Raw genomic sequence first — 25,964 nt, 5'->3', positions numbered from 1 at the left:
ACCGAACGTTAATGAATTCCACGCTGTATTATTTCACGACTCACGCAAAGCCGTTGTAAACGACAATTCCTCACCAAGGTTTACAACCGGGGTGTCCTTGAAGTGTATGCCCGCACGTTCACACCAGTCGCTGCACTGGCTGACTCCGCTTTGGACCGCGTTGGAACTGGGAGCAGCGGTAGCACTAGGTGTTAAACTTCGGGATATGCTTGCAGCCAGCGGCGTCGTGAACAGCAGCACACTCGCCATATTAGCTGTATGTACGTGTGTCTTTCTATCCACGTGATACGACGGATCTGTATCATCTTAGTGCGTACGTGTCAGGGCTGTATAAAAAACAGTGGCTGATCTTGTGTGCCATTATGCATTGACTTCCCCACCGCAAATTAGTGAAAAACACGTCAGCATGTCATTCAAGCTCGAATGTTGCGCCTTATGGCAGCATGTCAAGTACTTTGTCAGCTGCACCTCTAGCTGACACTCTCCCTGGCAATATAAGAGACCGGGGGCGTGAACGCAAACAAAAGCTAGAGAGACAAATAACTCTTCAACGTCAGTTATTTCCAAGAGTCACAACAGGGATTCGGTTTTCCGAAAGGCCTAGTTAGCCTGCCCGCTCTAGCCTTTCAGCCCAAGACGCCTCTGGACGACACATGAACAAGTCTGTGCAGCGTCGTATCTGCCGCCGGGTTTTCACTTGCATAGCTAATTTTGTGTATGCAAAAGTAAAGGCACATGCTCTAAAAAGGTGATGATTTTCATTCAAGATGGTTTGCCTTCCTTATCATGACGATGGAAGTCGATCGAAACGCACACAAAAATGTGTCACGCAGTGAGTGTTGTCTAGAGGCGTGAAATACTATGACATTCGGAGAGAAGTGTCGCCGCCTGTCCGTAAAACATGCCACTCGCCCACTCTTCTCAAGTGCGGAACTTGGCACGAATTTGCACTGCCCGCTCCTACCACTACAGCACCTGTCATCGCTGACGCTTCGCTCACTCCCACAGGCGCGATCGAAAGCCTGTTCCACTGATGTCGTCGGCAAGGGCCCGTCGTCGCAGCGCACGGCTCAAAAGGGCCACCAGAAGGGCGGCGGCAAGGGGGGCAAGGGCAAGAAGGGCAAGAAGGGCCGTCACCAGCAGTACGACCTGATCGTCACCATCGACCTCGTGGAGTATGGCCTGACTGAGGAGCTGGTAGCTGGTGAGTGCGAGTAGCTCGGCTCGACTCAGCTCGGCTCAGCTCAGCTCAGCTCAGCTCAGCTCAGCTCGTCTCAGTTCTCAGCTCAGTTCTCGACTCAGTTCTCAGCTCGGCTCGGCTCTGTTCGTCTCGACTCGGCTCAGCTCGGCCCTGCCCAGCTTAGCTCAGCTAACCTAAGATTGCCTGTCATATGGTCAGCCCAGCTCAGCTCAGCTCAGCGTATGAGCATTGTCAGTGGGACACAGAGCGGCTACGTCCCTCCAACCTTGCGTCTTCCCCTCCTGAAGTTGCTGACGATGCGAGCGTTTTTATTGCTTGACCGTCAAAGCCGAGTCTTGCCGCTAGATACATGCTTACCGAGTGTTTTCTAGACTGAGGCTATCACCACATCCGTGCATGTACCGTCACCTTTCTACCCTTCCTTTCCGTGCAGGGCTGCGCCCCCACTCAATCCCAGCTGCCCCCTAGCGGCCGCCAGCCGTCGTCGCTTCGACTGCGGCGGCGCGTGAGAGATCGCGCCCCAGTCGACGGCGGAAGGAAAGCTCCCTGGGTGTTGGCACACTCCTACTGTTCGGCCTCACGTATGCTGATTTGTCCCTTCGAAGTTTGTCTCCCCTACCTTTCGTGGCTGACATCGTCCGGCCACATTCGTAGAGTTCAAGGAGGCGTTCATGCTGCTGGACCGGGACGAGGACGGCGTCATCAGCATGCACGAGCTGGGAGTAGTGATGAAGTCGCTCGGCCAGCGACCTACAGGTGGGCTGGTTGGGAGGGGCGCATCCCGGTACCGACGGCACACACGGGCCGGCGGACGGTGGTAGAGAATGACGGCCGTGGGTCGGGGTCAGTGTCGGAGAGGGGAGAGGTGTCCCCACACCGACGGCACACACGGGCCGGCGGACGGGCGGAGACGGACGGCCCCGTGGATCGGGGGGTCAGTGTCGGAGAGGGGAGTGTCCCCACACCGACGGCACACACGGGGCGGCGGACGGACAGAGACTTGACGGCCGTGGGTCGGGGTCAGTGTCGGAGAGGGGAGTGTTCCCCACACGACGGCACACACGGGCCGGCGGACGGGCGGGAGACGGACGGCCGTGGGTCGGGGTCAGTGTCGGAGAGGGGAGTGTCCCCACACCGACGGCACACACGGGCCGGCGGGGACGGGCGGAGACGGACGGCCGTGGGTCGGGATCAGTGTCGGCGGAGGACGTGTCCCCACACCGACGGCAACGCACGGGCCCGGCGGACGGGCGGAGACGGACGGCCGTGGGTCGGGGTCAGTGTCGGGGATGGACGTGACCCCACACCGACGGCACACACGGGCCGGCGGACGGGCGGAGACGGACGGCCGTGGGTCGGGGCTCAGTGTCGGGGAGGGGAGTTGTCCCCCACACCGACGGCACGCGCGGGCCGGCTGATGTCGCGGAGACTGACGGCCGTGGGCCGGGTCAGTGTCGGGAGGGACACACTGCGTGGAGAGCTGTTGGAGATAGGAAAGAGGAGGAGTAGCAGCACGGACCAAAGGCCCCGCGCAATACTCGGTGTGCGTTATGTTGCAACAAGCGTTAAGTTGCGATTTTTCACCCTTGATCTCTTGATTTCAACTCAAAATCGCCATCGGTTATTAAAACACATCGGCCATAGAAATCACCATCATAATTTTTTCGACTCAAATAACGTGTCGTCTTTCACCATGAACCATTAAAGACAGCCATTATGCTCGCTTTACCTTGGCTATCGACGTCGCGTATGCTCAGTCGATTCACAATCCCGTGCCGCTGTTTTTAGGCTAAGTCGACAAGAGTCATCATATTGACCGGGCGGTGCTGGGGCTTGGTAATCATCTTAGCTCCCACTGAACGGCAAGAGGTAATGAGACATATCCTGCTCCTTGCTTCCGCTACCAAGAAGTATGCCACTCTTGGATTCTGGGCACGAACCGGGCTTATAAGCTCAATACTGTAGAACTACCACAGATCACGGTCGCGGTGAACGTGCGCCTTAAGTCAGCTGTGAGTAGCTGCTAAATACCTATGTGGAAAAAATAGGTGAAACAATACGCACTGAATCCAGCAAAGTACATGGCGAGAGTAACGGGGCACGTAACGACAGCGTGTGTGACTGCCAAACAGGCTGGTAACTGCGCGATCAGACAGGCAACACGTGAACGATAGCTGTGACATCCCTTTTGAGAGTCATTGGCTGAACGGATCACGTGGTCCGGGCGTGACGTCACGTTTGGTCATTTGGCAGTGACGGAGCTGGAGCAGATGGTCACCAAGGTCGACCAAGAAGGCATCGGTCAGATCGAGTTCAACGAGTTCTTGCAGATGATGGCACGGAAGATGTCCGGCATGGAGAGTGAAGACGAGCTGAAGGAGGCCTTCAGGTAGTTTTATGTGAGACGTTGGGTGGTTACATTGGCCAACAGGTCTGGGGAGTGGCTCTCAGGTTCCTCAATATTTGAAAAGGTGAATTCCTTTTTCATACTTGCTAATGTTTATCACCAAGAGGGTATTAGCATTCGATCGAAAAACTGCCTATAAATCTGAAACACAACGCATCCGCGAATCCTTCTTTTTATGTAATCGCCTAATCCAATCAGTTTCAATGCGACATAGTCAAATTATTTCCCCACCGTGATTGGCACCAAGTCCATCGCTTTCCAACCGAGCGCAACATTAAATAGCAGCTGCAGACCTCCTGAGTACTTGACTTCCCCTTAAATCGACATTAAGTTGCACTCAATTCGTTTCAATCCATTACGGCAGATGAACTGACACTGACGCATCGCGCCAGCTTTCAAGCAAGGCGTGCCGCGCACACTGTCAATGGTAACGACAATGGCCATTCGTCAATGGACAGATGGTCCCGGGTGGCCATTTCCAGTGCTTAATTTCCCGATGCATAGGAGACCATTGCTTCTTCTCAGAGTCTTCGATAAGGACGATGATGGATTTTTGTCGGTGGCCGAGCTGAGGCACATCATGACGTCAATGGGCGAGAAGATGACCAAGAATGAGGTCGATGACATGATCTCGGAGGCAGACAAAGACGGAGACGGGAAAATCAACTACCAGGGTAATAGTGTGTGTCAGCTTCCATCTTGATGACAGAAATACAGGCAGGATGCCCACGTGTGTCGGAAATAATGGTTTTGGACGTGCCCAAGAGCAAGTTGTACAGCTGCTACGAGGCAACAATATTCCCCACCCACTGAACTACGTGTAGTGTGAACTACGTGTGAATACGTGCAGTGTGATCCACTCCGAGCCTGCGTGATGCATGGGAATACCACGCTCTCCTGCGTGCATCCGGCGCTCAACCCACCCCCACGTCCCATGCGCGCACGACGGTCCAGCCTGACAGTGAACCTTGCTCGACAGAGTTTGTCCAGGTGTTGACCTGCGGCTCATCGCGCGAGTAGGCGGAACGAGGAACGTGAGCCCACCTGCTCTCGCAGCTCGCTGCTCGCCCAGAAGTCCTCCTGTCAGAGGAGACGGCCCAAGTTAGGGGTTCGCGTCGTTCCTTCGGCCGCGCGGCCTTACCGCGCGGTGCGGGAGGCAATGGGTCGTCCCGCACAGCGCCTCCGGTGAACAGTGTACGCGTGAATGTTTTGGAGCCACTGTACCCGAGCTGTACACTTTTGCGTGGCTGTGTGTGTGTGTGTGTGTGTGTGTGTGGTGTGTGTGTGTGTGTGTGTGTGTGTGTGTTGTGTGTGTGTGTGTGTGTGGTGTGTGTGTGTGTGTGTGTGCGCGCGCGCGCGCTTGCGGGTGTGGGTGTCCATATGTCTGTATGTCTTTTTGTTTTTACCTTTCCCGATTTGATGACCACTATGCTGCGTGTTCGCTGTTTGGGACATTTGTTCATGTTACTTGTGATGGATATTCGATCTCCACGGTAAGCGTTGTCGGGAATTGTTCGCACCCAGCATTGCGTTGTTAGACAATTAGTGGAAAACTGATTTTTGACTATTTAAAAAGCTTCCTTTAAACCTGGGAGTGGCTGTCTATGCAGACGCTTTCCATAATCGAAGAATGATTGCAATGAAGGGTAATTAAATTGCTTACTATTACTAGGAACAGTTTCTATACCTCGGGACCCAAATACACAGCTTCATGCTTTTGATTCAAGGCCGGCCATGCCTCGAGTTCAGAAGAAGTATCAAATGGGGAAATTGATAAAATGAAATTAAAACTATGCACACTCAATCCGAATTCGAGCTAAATCTGAAAGTCTGCAAGGTGGCAAAATTACCAACGGAAACCTGCTCAGAAGCCCATTAAACATGATTCAAGTTGGCTGCATCTTTTCGCCCATGCCCTCACGGCCTCGAGGGCCGGTCGTCTGAGGAGCTGTGAGATATGCGAAAAGAGCGTCACGCGGGCCCCGAGAAAGGGTCGACTCGAAATGGGGGCTATTGCAGGTCAGGATGGGTGGATCTTACCGATTCGCAGTATCGGTGTCAATCCCAATTAAAAGTGCTCTTAAGTACAAATACCGCGCTTTTTGCTGAACGCATCGCATCATTTATCAGTTAGCATTTAAGCTATGTTAGATTACATACATCATTAAGTTAGCTTAACATCTAGGCACATGGACAAATATTTTGGTTGGCGCTGTGCTATATTGCGTAAGTGTGCTGTCCGCAGATGTTTCTGGGTGCCATTTCAGCAACATGTTTTAAACGCCCCATTCCTTCTCTTACGCCAGGTTTTTATTGGCGTGCGTGTGGAATTACACCCCGCCATCCCAAAAGTAGGACATAGAGGTGAACAAACAGAAATTACACCAGCAACGCAACCTAAACACAAAATGAACGACTTGTTCCTAAAAACTTACAATACATCATAAAACACTTCCTGCCGTTGACCCCATGCGTCGTATCAGAGTCGTAGAAAGTCGTATAAAAGTAAAAAGTCGTATCAAAAGTCGTATAACACGCACGCAAAAATATTTTGTTTTGTGCTCGTCTGCCGAACGGCATCTTCCTCATTTGCTTTATGCTATCCGATCCACCTCTTTAGACCGACATTACCGAAAACGTATTGCGTATAGACGAACTGGCACCGCTATCACACTTGTCATTTGTGTTCAGTTTTGCAGTGATGTCGGCCATGAGACGCTTTGAAACTTGCTTGCCCCAGCTTTCAAAAGTCGAGAATTAGTTGCCTTAGTGAAAGAAGGGGGCATTTCCACATATTTTGCAAGCTTTGTTTGACAACACAGCGATCAAAGATGTCCTTACCATTATTCTTTTCTAAGCCACCACGGTCTTCGCCAATCACGCTTTACTGGAGACGGCTGCCAACTAATCATCTTTGTTTGTTCTGTGCACGATGCTGCCGTTATCTTATGATCACAATTTTGGCGGAAACTGAATGCCGTGAGATCCTTTTGTTAAGTACACATGCTCGCATTCATACGAATGTGAATAACGGAATTTCATTCGCGTTTATCCAAGAGGACAGCGTTGCCTAATCAGGCGAACTGGTATGAAGCCGTGTTGCGCTGGAGACCAGCTGACGCGGGGCAAGCTGTGTTCCTTTCGTTGAAATGAAATGGGTCGCCATTTGATGAGCCCAGAATATCAGGCGCCGTCTCCTGTCTCTGTTCGCGAAGTCACTGTTTTGGTTCATGAGCCAAGTGAACTGCGCAGCTGACCCGTACCTGATGTCAGAACAATGACGCGACACTCCGTGTTCAAAGCCGACGCAGAGCGGACGTGTCGGGATGCAATTAACGCCTCTCCGCTCACCCATCGTTCGATGCGCTCGGCGGAACGTTTTGTGTTTTCGGGACATCAATGGCTCACGATGATTGGACAAACTCTGTCAATGTCAGGCTTATTTTACGTTGAGGTTCGTCGGGAGCCACTAACATGATAAACAGCTTACGTGGGACAAACATATTATCATAACCGTACTTTACAGAAAGCCCTGCCTCCCCGATCAATTTCATGAAACTCACCCAACTCAGGAGGTGAGGAACCGTGGTGTTGTTTCATGATGACCATTCCCTAAGCCCCTTTCCAGCGTACCGATCATGGATTGACGTTTACCTGTAAACGGTTATTTAGTGACAATGCACCCCTGGGATGTCATGGTGTATCATGCGCGCTCTTGCTCCAGCGTGGAGGCGGTCGAGCTTAAGGTTATATGGCGTGTTAGGTGTTCATATTTTGATGTTGTAACTTAGAACACGACGAGAAATCCGTTCATGCTGGGTTGTAGCGACCTACTAAGCGCATAGGATACAAGTGGGATGCGAGCCTTACCAATGGCTTATGTCGGTAAGATGTGACGGTCAATCTTCTGAACTCACAAACTGACGAGCATCATGCCTCCATCTATTTTCTCTCCAGGCAATTGCCCTGATTCCGGTGAGGGTTTTATTGCAGGGCCGGATTCGCAGCTCTCCCGTGGGAGTTGTTTCCATGCCTGTGGACGTTTCCCACGTGAGCTACGCCGGAGCGGGTCAGGTCAGGGTCGGAGGGGTGCCGGCAGAACCGCGGCTGCCGTGCGCTGGCCGTCTCAGGGGCGCCACCGTTCCCAGGTGCTTCTCCTGAGGCCAATTAGCTGCATTGCGAGGGGGCAGGGAAGCGGCGCGTCGGTAGAACCTCCGCCAGCGCCGGCCACCTGACCCCGCCTCATCCAATTACATCTGCCGCCGCTTCGTAGCCGCCGGCGTTTGAAAGAACTCGTCAATTTGCTTAGGCCCAGAGCAGCTGTGATAGAAGCCTCGCCGTCTCGCAAAGTCGAGCGGACCGCGTCAATAGGCAGCGTCTTTCGAGCAGAAAGTCAGCCCAACACGCGCGGGTCGTCAGCGGTGGCGCCGCCTGCGTGCGGCTGGATGACCGGATGCCTTCTGTTGTCATGACGGCATACAATACACCGCCGAAGCCAGCGCGCGTCTGCCTGCCGCTGCGTGGCGGAGCTGGCCCGAGCTCACGTCCGTCGGCCCGGCGGGACCGACCAGCGGGACTGACAGCGGTCCGGCCGGCGCGGCCCGGTCGCAGCCGGCGGGGCGCCGACTCATCTGGTCATCGATTCGACGCGGCCCATCGACGTCGGCTCGTCACCGGACGGCGCTGTCTGACGTGCGGCCGCGTGATTTTGCTAATCAGCAGGCCATATTGGCTCGAGGTTATTGCGGGCGGGCGCTGATTAGCCGTCGGACGCAACGCCGGCCGCGCTGGGAGCCGGTCCGGCGCGTGGGTGCGCGCGGGACATCTGGGACGCCGCGCCGGCACCCCCCGACCTCCTGGACGCCGGCCGCGCTTGTAGCCCGGGCCGGCGTGTGGGTGCGCGTGGGACATCCGGGACTCCGTGCCAGCACCCCCCGACCTCCGGGGTGTCGCGCCGGCACCCGCCAGATCTCCAGGGTGTTGCGCCGGCACCCGCCTGATCTCCAGGGTGTTCGCGCCGGCACCCGCCAGACCTCCAGGGTGTTCGCGCCGGCACCCGCCAGACCTCCAGGGTGTCGCGCCGGCACCCGCCTGACCTCCAGGGTGTCGTGCCGGCACCCGCCTGACCTCCAGGGTTTGTCGCGCCGGCACCCGCCAGACCGGGATGCCGGGACCGTCTGACCACGCAGCCTGTTGACCGCCGTGGTGGCCGCCACCTGTAGCACACGAGGCGTTACAGGTGTTGATGTCGTATCTGAGGCTGCTTCGGCGGCTGACGCAGCGTGGCACTGTCCAAGTGCTTACGGTACTTCTGTGAACGTTGATGATTATAGGAGAGGAATACAGACGTAGTTGCTTGCGGTTTACAAGCGGGCAAGTAATTTTGGGAACGTGACAACGAATCTATATTTAAATAAAGCGGTTGACCACCACGCTTCAGTCCAAATCCAGCATTTCTGCACCAATCAGGTAGAAAGACAAATTCGTCTACGTACCATTTTATTTGTCATCAATTAACCGACACGCGCTATAAATACACACTAAAAGCAATCGTTCAGCAGATATTCAAAGAGGCGTAGTTACATTCACAGTTCACTACACGTAGCTACCAGGACATCGCGGCCATTGGAACCACTCATGCCTATCGCTATTCGAGGGCGGGTTTCACTTCAGAGCCCTTGCTCATACACCGGTCAATTACCCAAGGCGTCAGCGGAGGTCACGTCGAAGCGACATGTATTGCCCGCGAGCAAGCGCGTCACTGATCACGTGTTCCTCATGGTAACTAGCGTTTCACAATACCTTACACATTTGGATGCAGCACAGATTAACGTAAATATACAATATTTCGGGCGTCACGACCGCTTCACCAGGACAGCGTGAACGGCTCTGCTGCCGCTGCTGCCGCCAGAAATCTGTTCCGTCATGCGAGACCAGTGCGCGGAACCTGAAGTCCTTACGCGACTTCGCACGTTAAATGACGTAAGCACGTACAGGCTCGTGTCCGTCAGAACAACAGGCCCGATGAAATGCGATGCAGCTCATCTGTCGGACCTCGCGGCAGCAGCGACAGCGTTGGCGGAAATACGAGTCATGGCGACTGTTGCGAAAGACTACATTCGTTCACTGCCAGCAGCTGCCTTCATCCTGGCAGTTCATGTATCGTCAAATGAACTGACGATGTTATGGCTGCTCAAGCGTGACGTTATATTGCTATTTCCGATTTGCCCCTTCCGTGTTTTTTTTTGTGGATGGATTTGTGTTATGAAGGTAGCATACAACTATTGGGTTAAGAAATTGCCTGCGCTGAAGGATTTCGGGGCTTTGAAGCCATTGTAACTTTTCATGGTGCATACATGCCTCATTCTTACTATAAAATTGAGCTTTGTCAGAAGAAAAATGCTGAACGGTAAGCGCACCGTGAAACTTTTCGTCATATATGTCCGTCCACCATTTCGTAAAACAGTTACGGTTCTCCAACCGTAAAGGTAAGAATGTTTGCCGCCGTTATACCACAAGTTCAACGAAACGGGACTTCACTGGCGACCAAGTCACTCCCGCTAGTCACGTACAGAGCTGTTCCCGGAACCACATTCTACAAAGATGGCCCAGCACACAGCGAGCCCCGTCCCAACGACGCAGCAGAGAGCCAAGACAACGTCGCGGAGCCCGGCAAGGATCCCTTGTGGTCCGCGGCACTGAGCAGCGCCAGCTCAGGCCTGCGCGCTCAGCGGCACCGGCTCCGAATGCCGGTCCAGGTAACTGTGGTAAGCTTGTCCGGCCGCGCGGAGGGCGGTGAGCGCGGCGGTGAGCGTGCGCGTTCACTGTGACTGAGCTGGGATGAGCTTCTCTGGCGCCCTCACAGACGGAGGCGCAGAGCACGTGAAACCGACGCACGTGCAGTGCCATTCGGCGACACCGACACATGCACAGTGTCATTCGGCGACACCAACAAACGTGCAGTGTCATTCAGTGATACCGATGCAGGCGCAGTGTCATCTGACGCCGACGCACACGTAGTGTCATCTGACACCGACGCACACAGTGTCATCGGAAACCGACACACACAACACATACACACAACACGCAGTGGTCATCTGACGCCGACGCACGCACAGTGTCATCTGACACCGACGCATGCACAGTGTCATCTGAGCCGAGTACGCGCAGAGTGACGGCATTCGATGCCACCCGAACGACGAAACGCTCCGTCTGGCGGCCCTCGGCAGCCGGCCCGGCGGGAGGCTCTGGGTCAAAGCCGATGTCTGGTGCTACCTGCAGTGGTATCAAGCAGGTTTGACGAGGGGGCACGCAGCCGGCGGGGAGGGGACGGGCCATGCCACGTTGACGACAGGGAGGGGGAGCGTGGGAACCGGCGGGTTACTCCATGGGCGGGGATAGCCACGCCTGACTCGGCACCTTCTTGTTTGTGTTCCACTCCTTCGCAAACTCTCTCGCCTCTCTCTCTCTTCTCTCTCTCTCTCTCCTCTCTCTCTCTCTCTCTCTCTCTCTCTCTCTCACTCTCCTCTCTCTCTCCTCTCTCTCTCTCTCTCTCTCTCTCTCTCTCTCTCTTCTCTCTCTCTCTCCTCTTCTCTCTCTCTCTATCTCTCTCTCTCTCTCTCTCTCTATCTCTCTCTCTTCTCTCTCTCTCTCTCTCTCTCTCTCTCTCTCTCTCTCTCTCTCTTCTCTCTCTCTCTCTCTCTCTCTCTCTCTCTCTCTCTCTCTCTTCTCTCTCTCTCTCTCTCTCTCTCTCTCTCTCTCTCTCTCTCTCTCTCTCTCTCTCTCTCTCTCTTCTCTCTCTCTCTCTCTCTCTCTCTCTCTTTCTCTCTCTCTCTCTCTCTCTCTGCTCCTCTCTCCTCTCTCTCTCTCTCTCTGCTTCTCTCTTCTCTCCCTCACCCTCTCTCCTCTCTCTCCCTCTCCTCTCTCTCTCTCCCCCTCTCTCTGTTGATTGTCAGTTCCCCATCGCTCCATCCCGCTCCCGCCGCCAGTCACCCGATAGGCGGCCGACCCCGGCGCCCGAGCCGGCTACCGCTCTTCGGGGCGCCCGAGCCCGCCGTCTAGCCGAAGTTCTCGAAATGGTGGATGAAGTACGGCTGCTTGCGGCCCCTTGTTGACGTCGTCGCACGCGTTGCTGACCGACTTTGTGAGCGGTCGCGGCCCGCAGCTGAACACGCCGATCTTGGACACCTGGAAGGGCGGAAGCGGTCTCGTCAGCGCGTCATCTCACCGGAGGGGGGGGGGGGGGGGAAGGGAGGGGAGGCAGAGGCAATCCACTGCCGTCACACGAACACGTGGCATCATACGACGGCAACCAACTATTGAGCGGCAGTAGGGATCGGTCTTCAAGTCGACGCAAATATTTCTACTGCAGACCGGTCCAAAGACTAGATTAAGAGACTGTGGCGTACAGGGGGTCTTAAGTTAGGATTCCAAGTGATAAATGCCTAAAAAAGGGCTCTGCTCAAATAACGAAAACCCAGCGCGAATTGCTCCATGTTCCACTTCTGCCTCTGCCTGCGCTCTATAACCGCATCTGTTGCCATACCACGGGGTGGTAGAGGCCCATAACGTTGTCACACAGCTGTGTGAATGCATTTTTGCATCGTACGCCCCATAATTATCACCATAAATCACATGATGTGGTTTCTGTTTACCACTTGTAACCTTTCATGCACCAGCTCATTCTAAGCCTCGGAGCACAGCCACGTACATAGTTGTGCTTCTTCTGGATGAACTTGAAGAAGGACGACATGTCGGGACGGCCGAAGTGGTTGACTGCTTTCAGACCGGTGAACATGGATCTGTTTGACAGGCGCTGGAAGTGGTTCTCGCAGATGTACTGCGAAAGAGGCATCCGTTGGCACAGACAGGGACGTCTCGCAAGACCAGCACGAGTGTCGTGATCATATCACCTTAGCCAGAGTTCTGTCTGTGAATTTGACGCTTACGTGCGCTCGTGGTTAACCTAACAGCAAACGTCTGTCAAGAGAAGTAAGGAGATGTAAAACGCTGTATTTCAGAAACGAAACGCACACCAGATCGGTGGCTACTGCCTTCTTGCTGACAACACTATATTAGACGCTTTATTTTTCTGCCGCATCATTTGTAACTGAAAGCGTCCCGAATAAGGAAAAACGTAACCTGTTATCAGTAAAATAACAAAGTTTCAGCTTTCTTACCAACATAGTGGTCCGAAGGTCGAACTTGTGGAAGAACTGCGTGATGAAGATGTGCATCTCCAGGACTTGAGTGACGTCCTTTTTCTCTACGTCTCGGAGCACATCGATAAACCACTCGAAGCTCTTGTGGGAAGGACATATCCAAAGGAAGTACACCTGCAACATGTATCCAAGATAATCAGTGTCATGTGCTAGCCACCAGATCGTGTGGCTATAACCCCTTGCTTAGTCTACGGTTCTGCGATGACGAAGCAAATTATTCCCGGCCTGGGACAGTCGCCCCCCTTCCTACGTACGGGGCAGCTGCCCCTCCCACTACTAGCAGCGACCGCCTCCGCCCTGGCAGCTGTAGCCGCCCACGTGCCGGAGCGGCACGAGCCCCCACCTTCTTGCAAGAGACGCCCGAGTAGCGGTTGGTGGACGTGCCGAACACCAGGTCGTTGAGAATGGAGGCGTACGGGGTGACGCCGATGCCGCCGCCCACCATCACGGCGACCTCGAACTTGTACCAATCCTGGTTGCCGCCGCCAAACGGCCCCTCCAGACGGATCTGGGGGAGGGTCGGGCTGCCGACTGTTCTGGTGCCGCGCGGCGGAGCCAAACACGGTCCGCGCAATCGCAAGATGGGCAAAACACGAAGATTCCTGGGCTCTACTGTGCGCGCTGCTGGCTAAAGACTGCTCGTAAACAAATGACGACACGTCTAAAGCATTTCGCCACAGTCAGCAACCAGCAAGAGACGTAATTTTACCCGTTGTATGCCTTCGATACCTTTCCACGCTTAGTAAGTAGTTAAACATTAGCATTATGCTTTCGTCACACACCAAACATTACCGAGATGGCTGATACATGCCAAACTACAACCAGGAGACACAGCACAGCCGCTGTCGGGGTCTCACCCTCGGCGTTTGTGCGTCCTCCTCGAGTACGTAGTTGAGGGGATCGAAGAAGTTCCTCAGCTTCCACGTCCAGGGTCCCTGAGCCTTGATGTGGCAGGAGAGGAAGTTCTCGTGCGGCGCCGAGGTCAGGGTGAAGCTGTGGTACTCATCGCCCACCGACGTGCAGGCCAGCCGCACCCACTCGCCTGAAACGAACGCCTGTGTTGCCGCACGTGTGTTTACCGATGTGGTAGTCTGTGGCCGCCTCGGACTGGGAGAAGTTCGTATGGCGTGGCGTGGTCGTCGCGGTGTCGTGGACTTCGATGATTATGACTGCGCTGGCGGAGACTATAGCCAGGGGCTTCCCACGAAAGACTCCTACGTAAGATAAGTAATCTACATGTGGCCGTCAGTGGCGAAAACATGTGTGAAAAGGAATACACATTCGTGGTGATTTATCGAGACGTGTAACTCCAAGGTCAGCAGCTTCTCTATGGCAGGGACCGGGGCCAGTGAAAGTTGTTTGCGCTGGTTAGTGGCACCCGGACCTCTTGATCAGGCGGAATGTAAACACCGCGAGCGCAGGGCACATGCGGTCCGCGTTAAACACGACGGAACACTCCCCCGGCCTCTGAGACCGTTTCACATGCTGTGTGGACGGCCAGGCCAAGCATCGTGGGAAAACGTTGCCAGTCACCCTATAAAACAATTTCCCACGGCGAATCCAGCACAACGTCCATTAGCCGCAAACAGGGGTGCTCGCACATAGAAGTCCCGTGCGCACGTACCTCCCATCTTACCAAATTTATGGCAGGTACTAAGATGTACTTAATTGAATGTTGGCATTCAGTACGAGGTAGACAGGCTACCATAAATGGAGGATGTATCGTGCTATTTTAGGAAATGGAAGAAATTTTGCCCGTCTGCGTTGCGATAAGTTCGGTTTTTAGTGAAAGTGCATCGAGTTGGACCCCCCCCCCCCCCACACCTTGTAATGTCCTGCGCACGCCCCTGGCCACAAACATCGTCGTCTCCATTATCACCGGACATCACACACCGTCGTCACCATATATCACCAGGCATCACACGCCGTCCCCTGATATTCTGCTGGCTACACGGGATTACGATGCCTGCTGACATCGACCCCTGCACTCACCCGAGTGGTATTGGAAGTTGGGCGGCCGGTAGAACTTCACTCGCAACACATCAGATGGCAGCAGCTCCGTCTCAATGATGTCCAGCTCCATGTATTTGGTTCGCAGGCTGATGATCCTGTCAAAGGTGTAGACAACCGCCGGGCCGACGAAGAACATCCAGAACCTGGAACAACAACACCGTGCCCGTCCCTGAGCTTACAGCTTTGCGGAACGGTATCGGGAGAGCTGTTTCTCGCATTGCTCCTGATGACGATGAATAAACACGCGTTAATAAACACACACGAAATGTATATATATATATATATATATATATATATATATATATATATATATATATATATATATATATGTGTGTGTGTGTGTGTGTGTGTGTGTGTGTGTGTGTGTGTGTGTGTGTGCACATATGCCTGTTTACATGCCGATATATGTAAATATGTGTATATACTTGCGTGTTTACATCTAGAAATACACACACACACACACACACACACACACATACACACACATATATATATATATATATATATATATATATATATATATATATATATATATATATATATATGTCTGCATTGATGGCGTCCGTATTTTCACTTTATAAGACATTTTAGGGTTCATGGGTACCATTACACGTGAATGATTGGAACTTCAGAACAAGAAGCATTCCCTTAAAAAATCGGAGACTCCAAGCCACAGAATATTTCCGTGCACACTGGTGCAGAAGTGTCAGTGATCAACATCAGTCCTCGGCACGACAAGACGCCCTCACGGAGGCAGCAGTTCCGTACCTGGGTGCTCCAGTCAGGCGGGCCAGTCCGTGCACCAGGGACAAGATGTACAGCAGGTAGTATAGCGTGTGTGAGTACCAGAAATATTTGTAAGCCCGTTTCCTGACGAGCGGATGAGCAAAGATGAATATGATCATCACGATGATGTACAGAATGACGCCAGTCACTCCTGAAATAGCGAGAGAGGAAACAAAACATTAGGGGCAAATCCGGTTATGCCGATCATCTGCTGGTAGATATTTTGAATGCATTCAGCTGAGCTCCAATAAAATATAGCAAGACACCTGAAATAACTTTCTCTTAATGGCAAAAAAGAGACGGACTATGGGACGACACCAAGGCAGGGGAAGCGTGGCGTACTGAATGTACATCATGATGCTGCTGGAATCACAGCTTGATTGCCCACTATTTCGATGACCATAACGCCCATACCAAATACCGCGGAATTGTTGTCATATCGGTTGCGCACGCACCGGTAAGTGTGCAGAAGAGCCAGTAGCCGATGCCAGGCCTGGCGTCGCTCTGGAACGTCATCTCCGTCATGAGACAGCGCAGGTTGTCCAAACTCTGGGTGGAGACGTGGTAGAAGTTCACCAGGTGGCCGACAGAGTGCAGCACCGTGAAAAAGAGCGCCGTGCATGCGACGATCTTATGGAACTGGATGTGAGAGTCGATGGGGATGTACTGCTGAATGGCGTAGTTCTTCATCATGGTCAGGATGTTCCTGGACATGGTCAGCAGCAGCAGGGAGTAGCAGAAAGAGAGGGAGGCGGCGGCACCGCGCGTGATGGAGATGCCTACCCCCATCACGTGACGCAGGTCCGTGTGCTCGGCCAAAAACGAATAGTCTGCAACAGGAGAACTTGTGTTACGCGCCTCCTTGCAGCGTGTAGCATGCTAAGGGTACGCACAAGGTAGCAAAACGTACGGTGAATATACGATTGTCACATTGCTGCTCCTTTGTGACATAGAAAACCCATTGCTTCTGTTGACCCAAAGCAAGCTAAGCGGCGAAGCATCACCACACCGGCTAAGCATGGTGAATGGCAGATAAGTAAACAGGGAGAAGGTCTAATAATGCTGCGTACTAAGCGAATACGCTATCACGATTTCCCAACCTATCACAGCTTGCAGAGGCTACTCTTCAATCTCGCTTTTTGCGAAAGTAACTCAGCTCCACACAATGGTAAGTGCTGACAATGGTACCTCGATGACAAATGCGAATAATCAAATAGCACCATAAATTACACTTACGTGCAAACCGCTCAACAAACAATGCTACGGTAATGACATAGAAGAGGAAGAGGTAGAAGATGTTCTGCCGGTTCTCCTCCAGGAAGGTCACCCAGCCGTCCCACCTCTTCCAGAACCAGTGCTCCCGTCTCTCATTAGACGAGTCCATCAGGAAGCTAGGCATCCTGAGGGCATGACAAACGGAATTGTCGGCTTTGCTGCTCGGAAAACGAGTGTTGCGTGCGTTCGCCCCAATCAGGAATGCTGATGGACCTGTTTGTTCAGATTACGGCATTCAGGCCCTTATAAAGCACGCAACTTACAGTCCCATCGATGCAAGTCATCCCAAGGCAAATTAGCCGGGCAACTTAGCTCGGCGTAACTCTTCAGGTGTTCGTGATCGCCATCATCATCGGCCGTGAGAAATATTCATGTTGCATAAGATACTTCGAGCACAAAAAATACACGCTTGGTTAGGAACCCAAACATACATCAAGAGTTGTTAGCTTGCCGGCACTTAAGTTCAGTACAAGGCGAGTCTGGCGGCCGGAGCTAATCGGTCGTGAAGCACGGCAACTCCCGGGTAGAGTCACAAAAGGCACTTTTCCTTGACATGTGACCGACTATGTACAATGGATGGCCTCAGGAATACATTCCATCGTAGAAACAGCTTGTTACGAAGACACTGACTCCAACATCCCGGTAGGGTAATGCCGGTTCAATATATGTACGATATATGACAGATGTAGAAAAGGGTAGATCGCCTTGCTATGAGTTTGATTTACCTGGCAATATTTGTCGATGTGTCAAGGAAGTTTTGTTTTGCGCCCTTGCAATCCAGTCCAATCGCCACTAGGTCACCCTTGAACTCCTTCATCAAGAGCTTAAAGTCGTCGTACGTCATGACGTCCTTGTCCTCCAGCCCGGCCGACAGGAACATGCCGTCGATGAGCTCATCGACTTGGGCGTCCGTCAGACTGTTGGTCTTGGCAATCTCGACCAAGGAGCGCAACATCTCGGACAGCTCGTCCTTGTCGATGGTGCCGTTGCGGTCGTTATCGCACATGTCGAAAATTATGCGCAGCTTGTTGTCGATGGTGCCGCGCGAGAACAGCTCCACGGTCTCGAGGAACTCCTGGAAGCTGATCTGCCCGTCGCCATCCTTGTCCACCACGTTGAACATCTTCTGCACGAACACCGAGTCGGCCTTCATGCCGAGCGCGCTGGCAAATTCACGCTTCGTGAGTGACGTGCGCATCACCATGATGATGTCGTTGGACACCTCCACCTTCTTCTCTCCCGGCTTCCTGCCGAACGACAGCGAATAGGCTTCGCGGAAGAAGTGCTCTAGCCGCTTCTGGCGACGCTCCTTGGTGTCGGCATTCTGCAGCATCTGCTCCTTGTAGGTGGACACCGTCTCTATCGACTTGTTGTGACCAGCCAGGAACTGCTCCAGCTTCGCCAGGAAGCGCTTGCGTAGGTTAACCGAGTCGAAGTCGAGCACGACGTCATGGTCGCCGGGCACGCGGACCAGGCACATGGGCTTGCCACGCACGTCGTCCGTCACCTCCACCACCACCGTCTCCACGCTGCCGAAGCGGGCCGTGCGCAGCTTGATACCCTTTCTGTTGACCGTGTGGAAGGCCACGTCCGGGCCGAACTTGATCTTGACGTTGCGCCGGTGGTTCTGGTGCAGCCACTCGGTGACGAACATCTTGTCCGTGGACCTGCCGTTGTTGTTCTCCTCCTGCTTCATGCGGTTAGCGGCGGCGCGCCCTGTTCTGCAGCTTGACCACGCCGTAGGCGGCTCCCATGCACAGCAGCGGTACGGCAGCCAGGAAGATGCAGGCGTAGATGTACGTTACCTCGTTGCCCTGCGACAGACGGACAGTCAGAGCGGCTGGGCTCTGCTGGAGAAACCAGCTTTTGCCATATGCCGGCACAAAAAGACACGCCTTGTTGTACGCTGCTTAAATATTGCATGTACAAGAAACTGGACAAATACTGAACGCCATTCTGCATATTAATTATCTAAGTCGTGTCCCAAGTTTCCAAATACGAAAGCGTTCGCATCAAAATGCCTCCCATTAACCGCAATGCATCGTATTTCAATTCTTAACCTAAAATGCATCGTTTACTCATTTTGATTTGCTCCATCTTGTCACAGGAGCCAAAACCCGTCAGTTCGCTGGCAGTGACGTCCTGCGCGTCACCTGGAAATAGTCGTGTCCGCCAAGCAGCCGGCACGGCTCCATCTTGCTGGCGTTGAGCTGCATTGGCTGCGGACACGGGTCGTCGGCCAAGTGGAAGAAGACGGTCTCCTGGAGGTCCCCGCTGCCGATGTCCGTGGTGGCCCGGATGATGTCGTAGAGGCGCACCCTCTTGACTGCCTCCACCTCCGTCTCCGTGAAGATGCTGTGGTGTGTGCAAGGCACGGTTAGGCAGGTTCGTCTTCAGCGTCCCAAATGCCAATACAGTAGAAATGTAGCTTCACTCGCGCGTGTGAGGATAATGCAGGCATGAGAAATTTACTCACTTTTTATGCATCAGTAGCCCATGTGTAGGCAGGAACGTTACTCCGCCGACTTATATGCGACGCACCTAGTTGGTGAGGTGATTCGCAATATTCACACAGGTCGGTCGACCTGCTGATTTGACCCACCGAGCCCGGCCAACCGATGCCCAGATCTACATTCACTCGGCCCCCGATTACTGTACGTTCCCCCTCCACCCATGGCACTCCCGCCCATTCCCCGCTCACCCGTTCTCGGTGTTCTCGAACCAGAACCGGTCGGCGTCACGAAGTCTCTGGAACTGCTCCTTGATGATGGCACGGAAGAGCTGGCCAGGCCCGTCCCGGCTTTCCAGCATGCCCCCCACGTAGAGGTCGATGTTCATCATCTCGTCTCCGTAGGCGTCCATCAGCTTCTTGAATAGCTCGGGCCGCTCGCTGGCCAGCTCCGGGTTCACCTCGGTCAGATTCTTGATCATCGGCAGCTGCCGTGGGAAAGGCAAGGCAGGTGTCAGTGGCGCGAGACACTGGGAACGTTCGTGACGACCGCTCTTGCCAAGTGACGACAGCGCTCCGGTACTCCAGCGCGGAACGACACTCGCTATCCTCATTCATTCATCTCTCACAGGCATACTTGCTGTCGGTCATTCAAATTTCCGCGCGGAAGAAATGCCTTTAGAGGATCTATTGACCATCCCATTTGTCGCATGTGTGTAAATGTTGTGAATAAGCTCATGACATAGATTTCACTAACACATCATTGTCTGAAATTTCATTTTGATTCCATTCCCTGAAATGCCAGCAGATCGTCTTGAAGAAGATCGAGATGCTGATTTGTTTTCCCATCATCATAAGATGCGGGACAGGACATGACTCTTGTCCAGGCCATTTTGCGGAGAATTGTTTGTATTTGTAATGACTGCGTAACGTGACCGATGGGACATAAAGCACGTTCTGCATAACTGGTAGAATGAAATGGAAAAACAAGGCACTTACACCACAACAGTAGTTTTGCAAGCCATCACTGCACCAACGACGGACTCAAAGACACAAGGGCTCATGTAACGCACCCGCAGATAAGAAAATCGACTCCAGCATCCCTAAATGTCTTCAAGTAGAGTAGAGGATGCCAAGAACAGAGTACCGTTCCAGGGTGAGCCTTTCTGCCCCATCGGGGGGGGGGGATGAGGGGGTATGGGACGCGGGCTGACCTTGAAGCACTTGCGGACGGTGTTGTAGTCGGGCAGGCCGTTGTCCCGCCCGCGCATGATGTTGAGCGCGCCCAGGTCGCGGCGCGAGAACTCCATCGGTCCGAACAGCTTGTCGCGCACGTCCGAGCACAGCACGGCGTCCTCGCGCTCGGCGATCTGCGACGCCATGCCCATCAGCAGCTCCTCCACCGTGCTGTTCTCCAGCACGTCCTGCCGGCGGCGGAGGGGGCAGCGGTCACGAGGGCGGACGCAGGCTGGCAGAGGCAGCGTCAACGCAGCCGGCGAGGTCACGGACACCTGGCGAGCTGACAGCACGTCAGGAGGGAGGGAAGCGGTGCAGGCCCAGGCTAACGCACTGTGAAGCTAGTTTGCGTTGAAAAGTCACCTGGGCCATCACGAGACTTTTGAATGCTTGCATCCCTGAGTTTGAACGGCACAGTTAATGAATGTCGTTATTTTTGCCTAGATCCATATCCTTGCAAAGAAACGTCTCGCTGAAACCAAACATCGAGTGATATTTAAAAGATTGCGTGCAATTTGTGCTGTCAGTTGGATGAATTAACACTCATAAATCCGCTTTTTATTAGCGTAACACCAAGATAAGTGCATGATCATACTATCTCATTCATCAAGTTGGCTATCCTCAAAGAAACAACTCAGTTTTTTTCATGCTCTGCGCAGTTTGTGTTGAGGATCAAAATGAGCGTCATAACATAAGCTCCTTAGATATGTGTCGATGGGGATGGGATAAATTCCTTAGATATGTATAGACCGTAGGACGCATGAAAATTGGCATTCAAATATCCTCGTCATTTATTTCACACAGACCAACTGCCGGCTTTAACATTGCACATCCGCGTGAGACTCGATTACCCGGATTTTAGTAGAACAGTCGATCCAATGTATCCTGTGCGGTCAGATGTTGGAAGCACCCAGAGGTGGCGAATGCGCCATAAAGGATACAAGGCAGCGCCGCCTTTTGATGTGCATGGTTGACGAGCATAATTCCAACACATTTCACTTAAAATATATTCGCTTCGGCAACTCCATCATCTAAGCATATTGGGCATTCTCCATCTGAAACGGTAGCCTGACACGTCTCGACGTAGATATCTTTCAACATTTTCTAGCACGGTATAGAAACATTGGCCATGAATGTGGCGATCAGTTGGGAGCGTAACAGTCGAGCGGTTAGCGCCTTGGCTGCCACGTGGAGCCGCGGCGAGGAGTCATCTTACAGAAGTGGTTACTCCCTCACGCACCTGTCCTACCCGACTTCGCCTCTCTTCCGGGGGTGGGTGGGTGGGTTTTATTGCTTATTACGTATTACTCGTCCGTTTCTCGGGTGCCTCGGTCAAGATTGGCCAGCAGGAGGAGGAGCCGCTGGCCGGGCGGCCGGTCGCGACTCGTCCGGCGGCGAGGGGCCTGACGGCCACAAGGTGCTCATAGAGCCCATGGTTGAGCGCAAGGTCAGCCACCTTCGGCACGCCCGAGGCTCAGTGGAAGGCCCAGTTTTTTATATTCTACAAAATTCGGGAGGAAGGGTATCGATGCGCTGGCATCGAGGACGTTTCGCCTGCCGGTGGAGATGACCCGTGCCAGCGCCCAGGTGGGTCGCATCATCGGCAAGAAGGGCCAGAAAGTGCGCGAGCCGCAGCGCTCCACCGGCACCGTGATAAAGCTGCCGCAGCAGCCTGAGGACGGCCTGGCGCCAAGAGGAGACGGTCGTGTACATGGTGGGGCCGTTCTACTCGGCGACAGTTGGCGCAGCGGCGGATTCGGGCGCTCGTGTCGCAGGGCGCGCCGCCGGCCGGCCGGCCGCCACCGCCGCGCGCCGCCGCCGGTTCGCCCGACGCTCCGCCGCCGCCGCCGCCGCCGCTCGTGTGAGCGGCGCCCCCGCCGCCGCCGCCGCCACCGCCCGCTTCTGACCAACCGCCTGGACCCAACCGCTGCCCGACCTTCTCTCAGCCATTCGTCTCCGCGCCCCGCTCTCTCTGGAAGTGACGCCTTGAAAACGCACGTGGTAACAGCGATCTCTCCGTCGTTTTCGGATGGTTTTCCCCAGATATATCAAAATGTTGCATTAAGATGTGAGATATTAAGTTGAAATAATACAAAAAGCAAGTAACTTAGATAAGCCCGGCGGTAATAGCCTTATTGCTCGCAAACAAAACAGGATAGTGGGAGATATAGGGCAGCTCCTCTTTATCCCCATTGTCCTGGATTTTCCATAGAGGGATAAGGCTTTTATTGCTATCTTACCTATTTGCATAATGTTCCTCGTAAAGCGCTTACCAACTTAAGCAAGGAACTTCACTCAAAACTTCCCATCCGTCCGTCCCCAATAGCCCGGTTGGAGCGACCGCCTGCCGATCTTCCCATTCCGCGGCGGGGTGGGTTCGAGTCGCTTCTAGGCACTCGCTATCGCCCGCCCCTGCAGATGCGGCCTCCGCCCAGAGGCATCTGACAGAGGCAGCGGTCGCGCTTAAGGTCAGATGGCGTCAGAGGCGGGACGCTCCGTGCCGAGCTTCGCGGGACGATAAAATTTCGCCACCACGTTTCGCCGTTCATCTGGAATTGCACGATCAGATGGTAGAGGTCAGGGCTCACACAGCGAGCACTGCTCAGCGTGAGGCCTGATCCCGCAATCCATCTATTCAAAAGGTAAGGATGAAACCTTTGAAAACCGTGCTACCTCACCAGCTTATTGTGATACGGTCTCGTCAAAAGTGTCGGCACGGCGTATGTGTGGAGACCTTTGCTCCACGAAGCGGCCCTGTCTCTGAGCGATCTGCACCATCTTGTCTTGGTGATTAAGGAAGCATGGAGCTCGTCTTGTCTGGTGATTACGAAAACATGGAGAGGTTATACAATGTGCATGATGGACATCAGTGTTCTTGTCTGGAGGCAAGAGAGGGCAAAACCACAAAGGGTGAGCGTTAACCTATATTAATTTACCGCAAAAAGTGGAGTATTATCAACTCAAATAATTTGTAAGTGTCGCCAATAGTGTGGTGGGATCTTAGGTCGAGGTCGAGTCCGGTCAAGTTACGTTATCAAACATTTTACTGTACATAACTTCCTTTCACCCAAACATGAATATTGAATCTCAATGTAATCTAGGGCGAAGATCATGAAAGGTTGCGAAATGAGTTTCGGTGATATCATCTTACCCTTTATAAGTCATAAGGTATCGTGGACTGGGGTAAGTTTCCATTCTGTACTAATGAAGAGCTATGCAGAGACGACGAAACCACAATTTGAAATCATTGACCTGACATTTCAGCACGTACAAGACGGGTAATAAGACCGACGTAAAGTCACAGAGAGCACACAGATGTTGCGGTGGTTGGAGAAACTTCCCTGTAATATGTACGTCAAATTCATTCAAAACCCTATGTTACCTATTTTTGTGTGATAGGTTCTGGTCCGTTACCTGGGTTTATTTACGCTAAAATGTACATAAAATCGGACGATCCTGCGCACTCCGCAGGCCTTGAATAATTTGACAAAACTCGACGTTTCAAGCTACGCTCAAGCTCACTCGTGACCACGGGCAAAACTTGGGACATTGAGGTTCGTCAATATAGCAAATGATTTCTTTCATAATGTCGTTTCAGCCAATACCTCCTGATTCTACGGGGTCGGAAAAGCTTTAAGCTCCAAACCAAACCAACGTGCCATGGGGCACTTTGTAGCCATCCCTCTGAATTGATAGTGGTTTTGAAACCCACCTGCTAGTGGTCTCACCACGACAGGAGTAAAAATGCTCACTGAATTTAAAGACCGCAATGTTGCAACAATACGCTAGTTCTATCACCACCCCACTAGCACTAGCACGTCCCTAACCGTGAACTTCTCAATCACAACCACGCCGAAGCCGAACATACATCGCGCGGTTAATTGTCATGGCTCGGGCCGATCACATCATTCGCCTGCCCGTCAGTCCGTGATTGAGAGCCGGCGGGGTCGCGGTCATCGCTGTACAAGCCAGCACTCCAACGCCGGTCGTTTGGGGCTGGTCAATCACCATCGATTCTCAGAGCTGCGGTGGAAACCCTGCCGTCGGAGATGCCATCCGTTCCACCGCCATATGAGCCGTGTGAGATCGATTGTTTTTCTCGGTAAGGTCATACGAGATAGCACCAGCTAGCCTGCGTGACGGCTACAGGGAGACTGGCTATTTCACGTGCTGATAAGCCGAAACATCAGCGGAGACAGCCTTAAAAGATTGTGGTAACTGTAAGACAGCTCAGGAAAGGTCACATTGATTTAGTTTCTCTCAAGTCGTGTTTAAACCAGGATGCAGTAATTCCCATCCAAGGCCTTTTTAACTGCTGCTAAGACCCCATGGTGAAACTCATCCTTTTCCTCAAAATATGCTCTTATCATCTGTCATGCTAAACCTCCTCTTGCACAGACGTGACTATAGAAGTGGTTGTGAGGGAGAAACAGATATATATATATATATATATATATATGTAGATAACATATATAAATATGTAAGTATATATACTAATGACGTGTACATGCATATATATGCATATATATATATATATATATATATATATATATATATATTCATTCTTGTTTCTAATCTATACTGTGGGCACTACGGTAATCTTATCCGATTCTGCTGACTTCAGCCATGCTCAGGGCGCGCTTCAAACGTAGAATCTCATTTAACATCTAGGCTGTCGCTTTTGATATAAAGAACATCGCATGTTAGCACGGATGCAGGAGATATGCCAGCTTGAGTATGGACACACAAACTTGCTTTACAAGATATAAACATGGTCACCGAACACGACAGCGATGAACACTTTTAACATCACGGCAATCCAGTATTTAAAGTGTCCACTAGCATAATTGCAATCCAAACCTTCTTCAGGAACGCGTTACAGTCAAGTAATCGCATCTGCATTGCTTTTTATAGCCGCAACAAAAATGAGCAGAAGAGTCACCACGGGCAGATTTGTGGGCTAGCTTAACCCCAATCACAAAAGTGGGACTCACGGTCGATGCACGTCCGGCTAGTTTGTGGCTGGGGCGTGGAGGCGGACTTGGTGTAAGAGAGCGGTTCAGTATGACACGAATGGTACGGAAATAGTTCAAAAACGCCAAGAACGGCGAAAACGGGACTTTCCGACTCTTGAAGTGAACTAGCATTCAAATGATGTGCCACATCTGAACCAGCGTACCGCCGGCTCGAAGACTTCAACGTCCGAAAAATCCGGCAGGTTTTCCTACCAAAAGTGCAGCTTTGCGCAGCAGTCAGGCAAGCTGGAATTGTACATGTGTACCTACCTGCAAAACGTGAGTATTTTACGCTTCAATTGTGATATGCATTGACGGGAAAAGGCCACTTTCAACATAACTTGAGTCAGCATTACAGCTG

General features: G+C 52.8%; 1 protein-coding gene and 1 pseudogene across 1 annotated transcript; one reads left to right on the top strand and one right to left on the bottom strand.

The window, feature by feature from the left end:
• The first annotated feature begins 1,106 nt into the window (after positions 1-1,106).
• LOC119096845 (calmodulin-like) lies at positions 1,107-4,692 on the top strand. Its single transcript, XM_037219804.1, has 5 exons — positions 1,107-1,204; positions 1,856-1,957; positions 3,455-3,590; positions 4,134-4,282; positions 4,588-4,692. The coding sequence occupies exons 2-5, from the start codon at positions 1,873-1,875 to the stop codon at positions 4,626-4,628; spliced, it is 411 nt and encodes a 136-aa protein (XP_037075699.1). The 5' UTR covers positions 1,107-1,204; positions 1,856-1,872; the 3' UTR covers positions 4,629-4,692.
• A 6,973-nt stretch (positions 4,693-11,665) lies between these two features.
• Positions 11,666-23,366, bottom strand: LOC119096495 (dual oxidase-like; annotated as a pseudogene).
• Between the last annotated feature and the right edge of the window lie 2,598 nt (positions 23,367-25,964).

The sequence above is a fragment of the Pollicipes pollicipes genome, unplaced genomic scaffold (genome assembly GCF_011947565.3).
Source record: "Pollicipes pollicipes isolate AB1234 unplaced genomic scaffold, Ppol_2.1 Scaffold_4295;HRSCAF=5057_pilon_pilon_pilon, whole genome shotgun sequence".
Taxonomy (NCBI): domain Eukaryota; kingdom Metazoa; phylum Arthropoda; class Thecostraca; order Pollicipedomorpha; family Pollicipedidae; genus Pollicipes; species Pollicipes pollicipes.
This window is presented reverse-complemented; position numbering and strand designations above follow the sequence as displayed.

Coding starts and splice junctions, on each gene's coding strand:
- LOC119096845 (XM_037219804.1), top strand. CDS start 1,873: ATGCTGCTGGACCGGGACGAGGACGGCGTCATCAGCATGCACGAGCTG. Junction 3,591..4,133: donor GAGCTGAAGGAGGCCTTCAG/GTAGTTTTATGT, acceptor GCTTCTTCTCAG/AGTCTTCGATAAGGACGATG. Junction 4,283..4,587: donor CGGGAAAATCAACTACCAGG/GTAATAGTGTGT, acceptor CTTGCTCGACAG/AGTTTGTCCAGGTGTTGACC.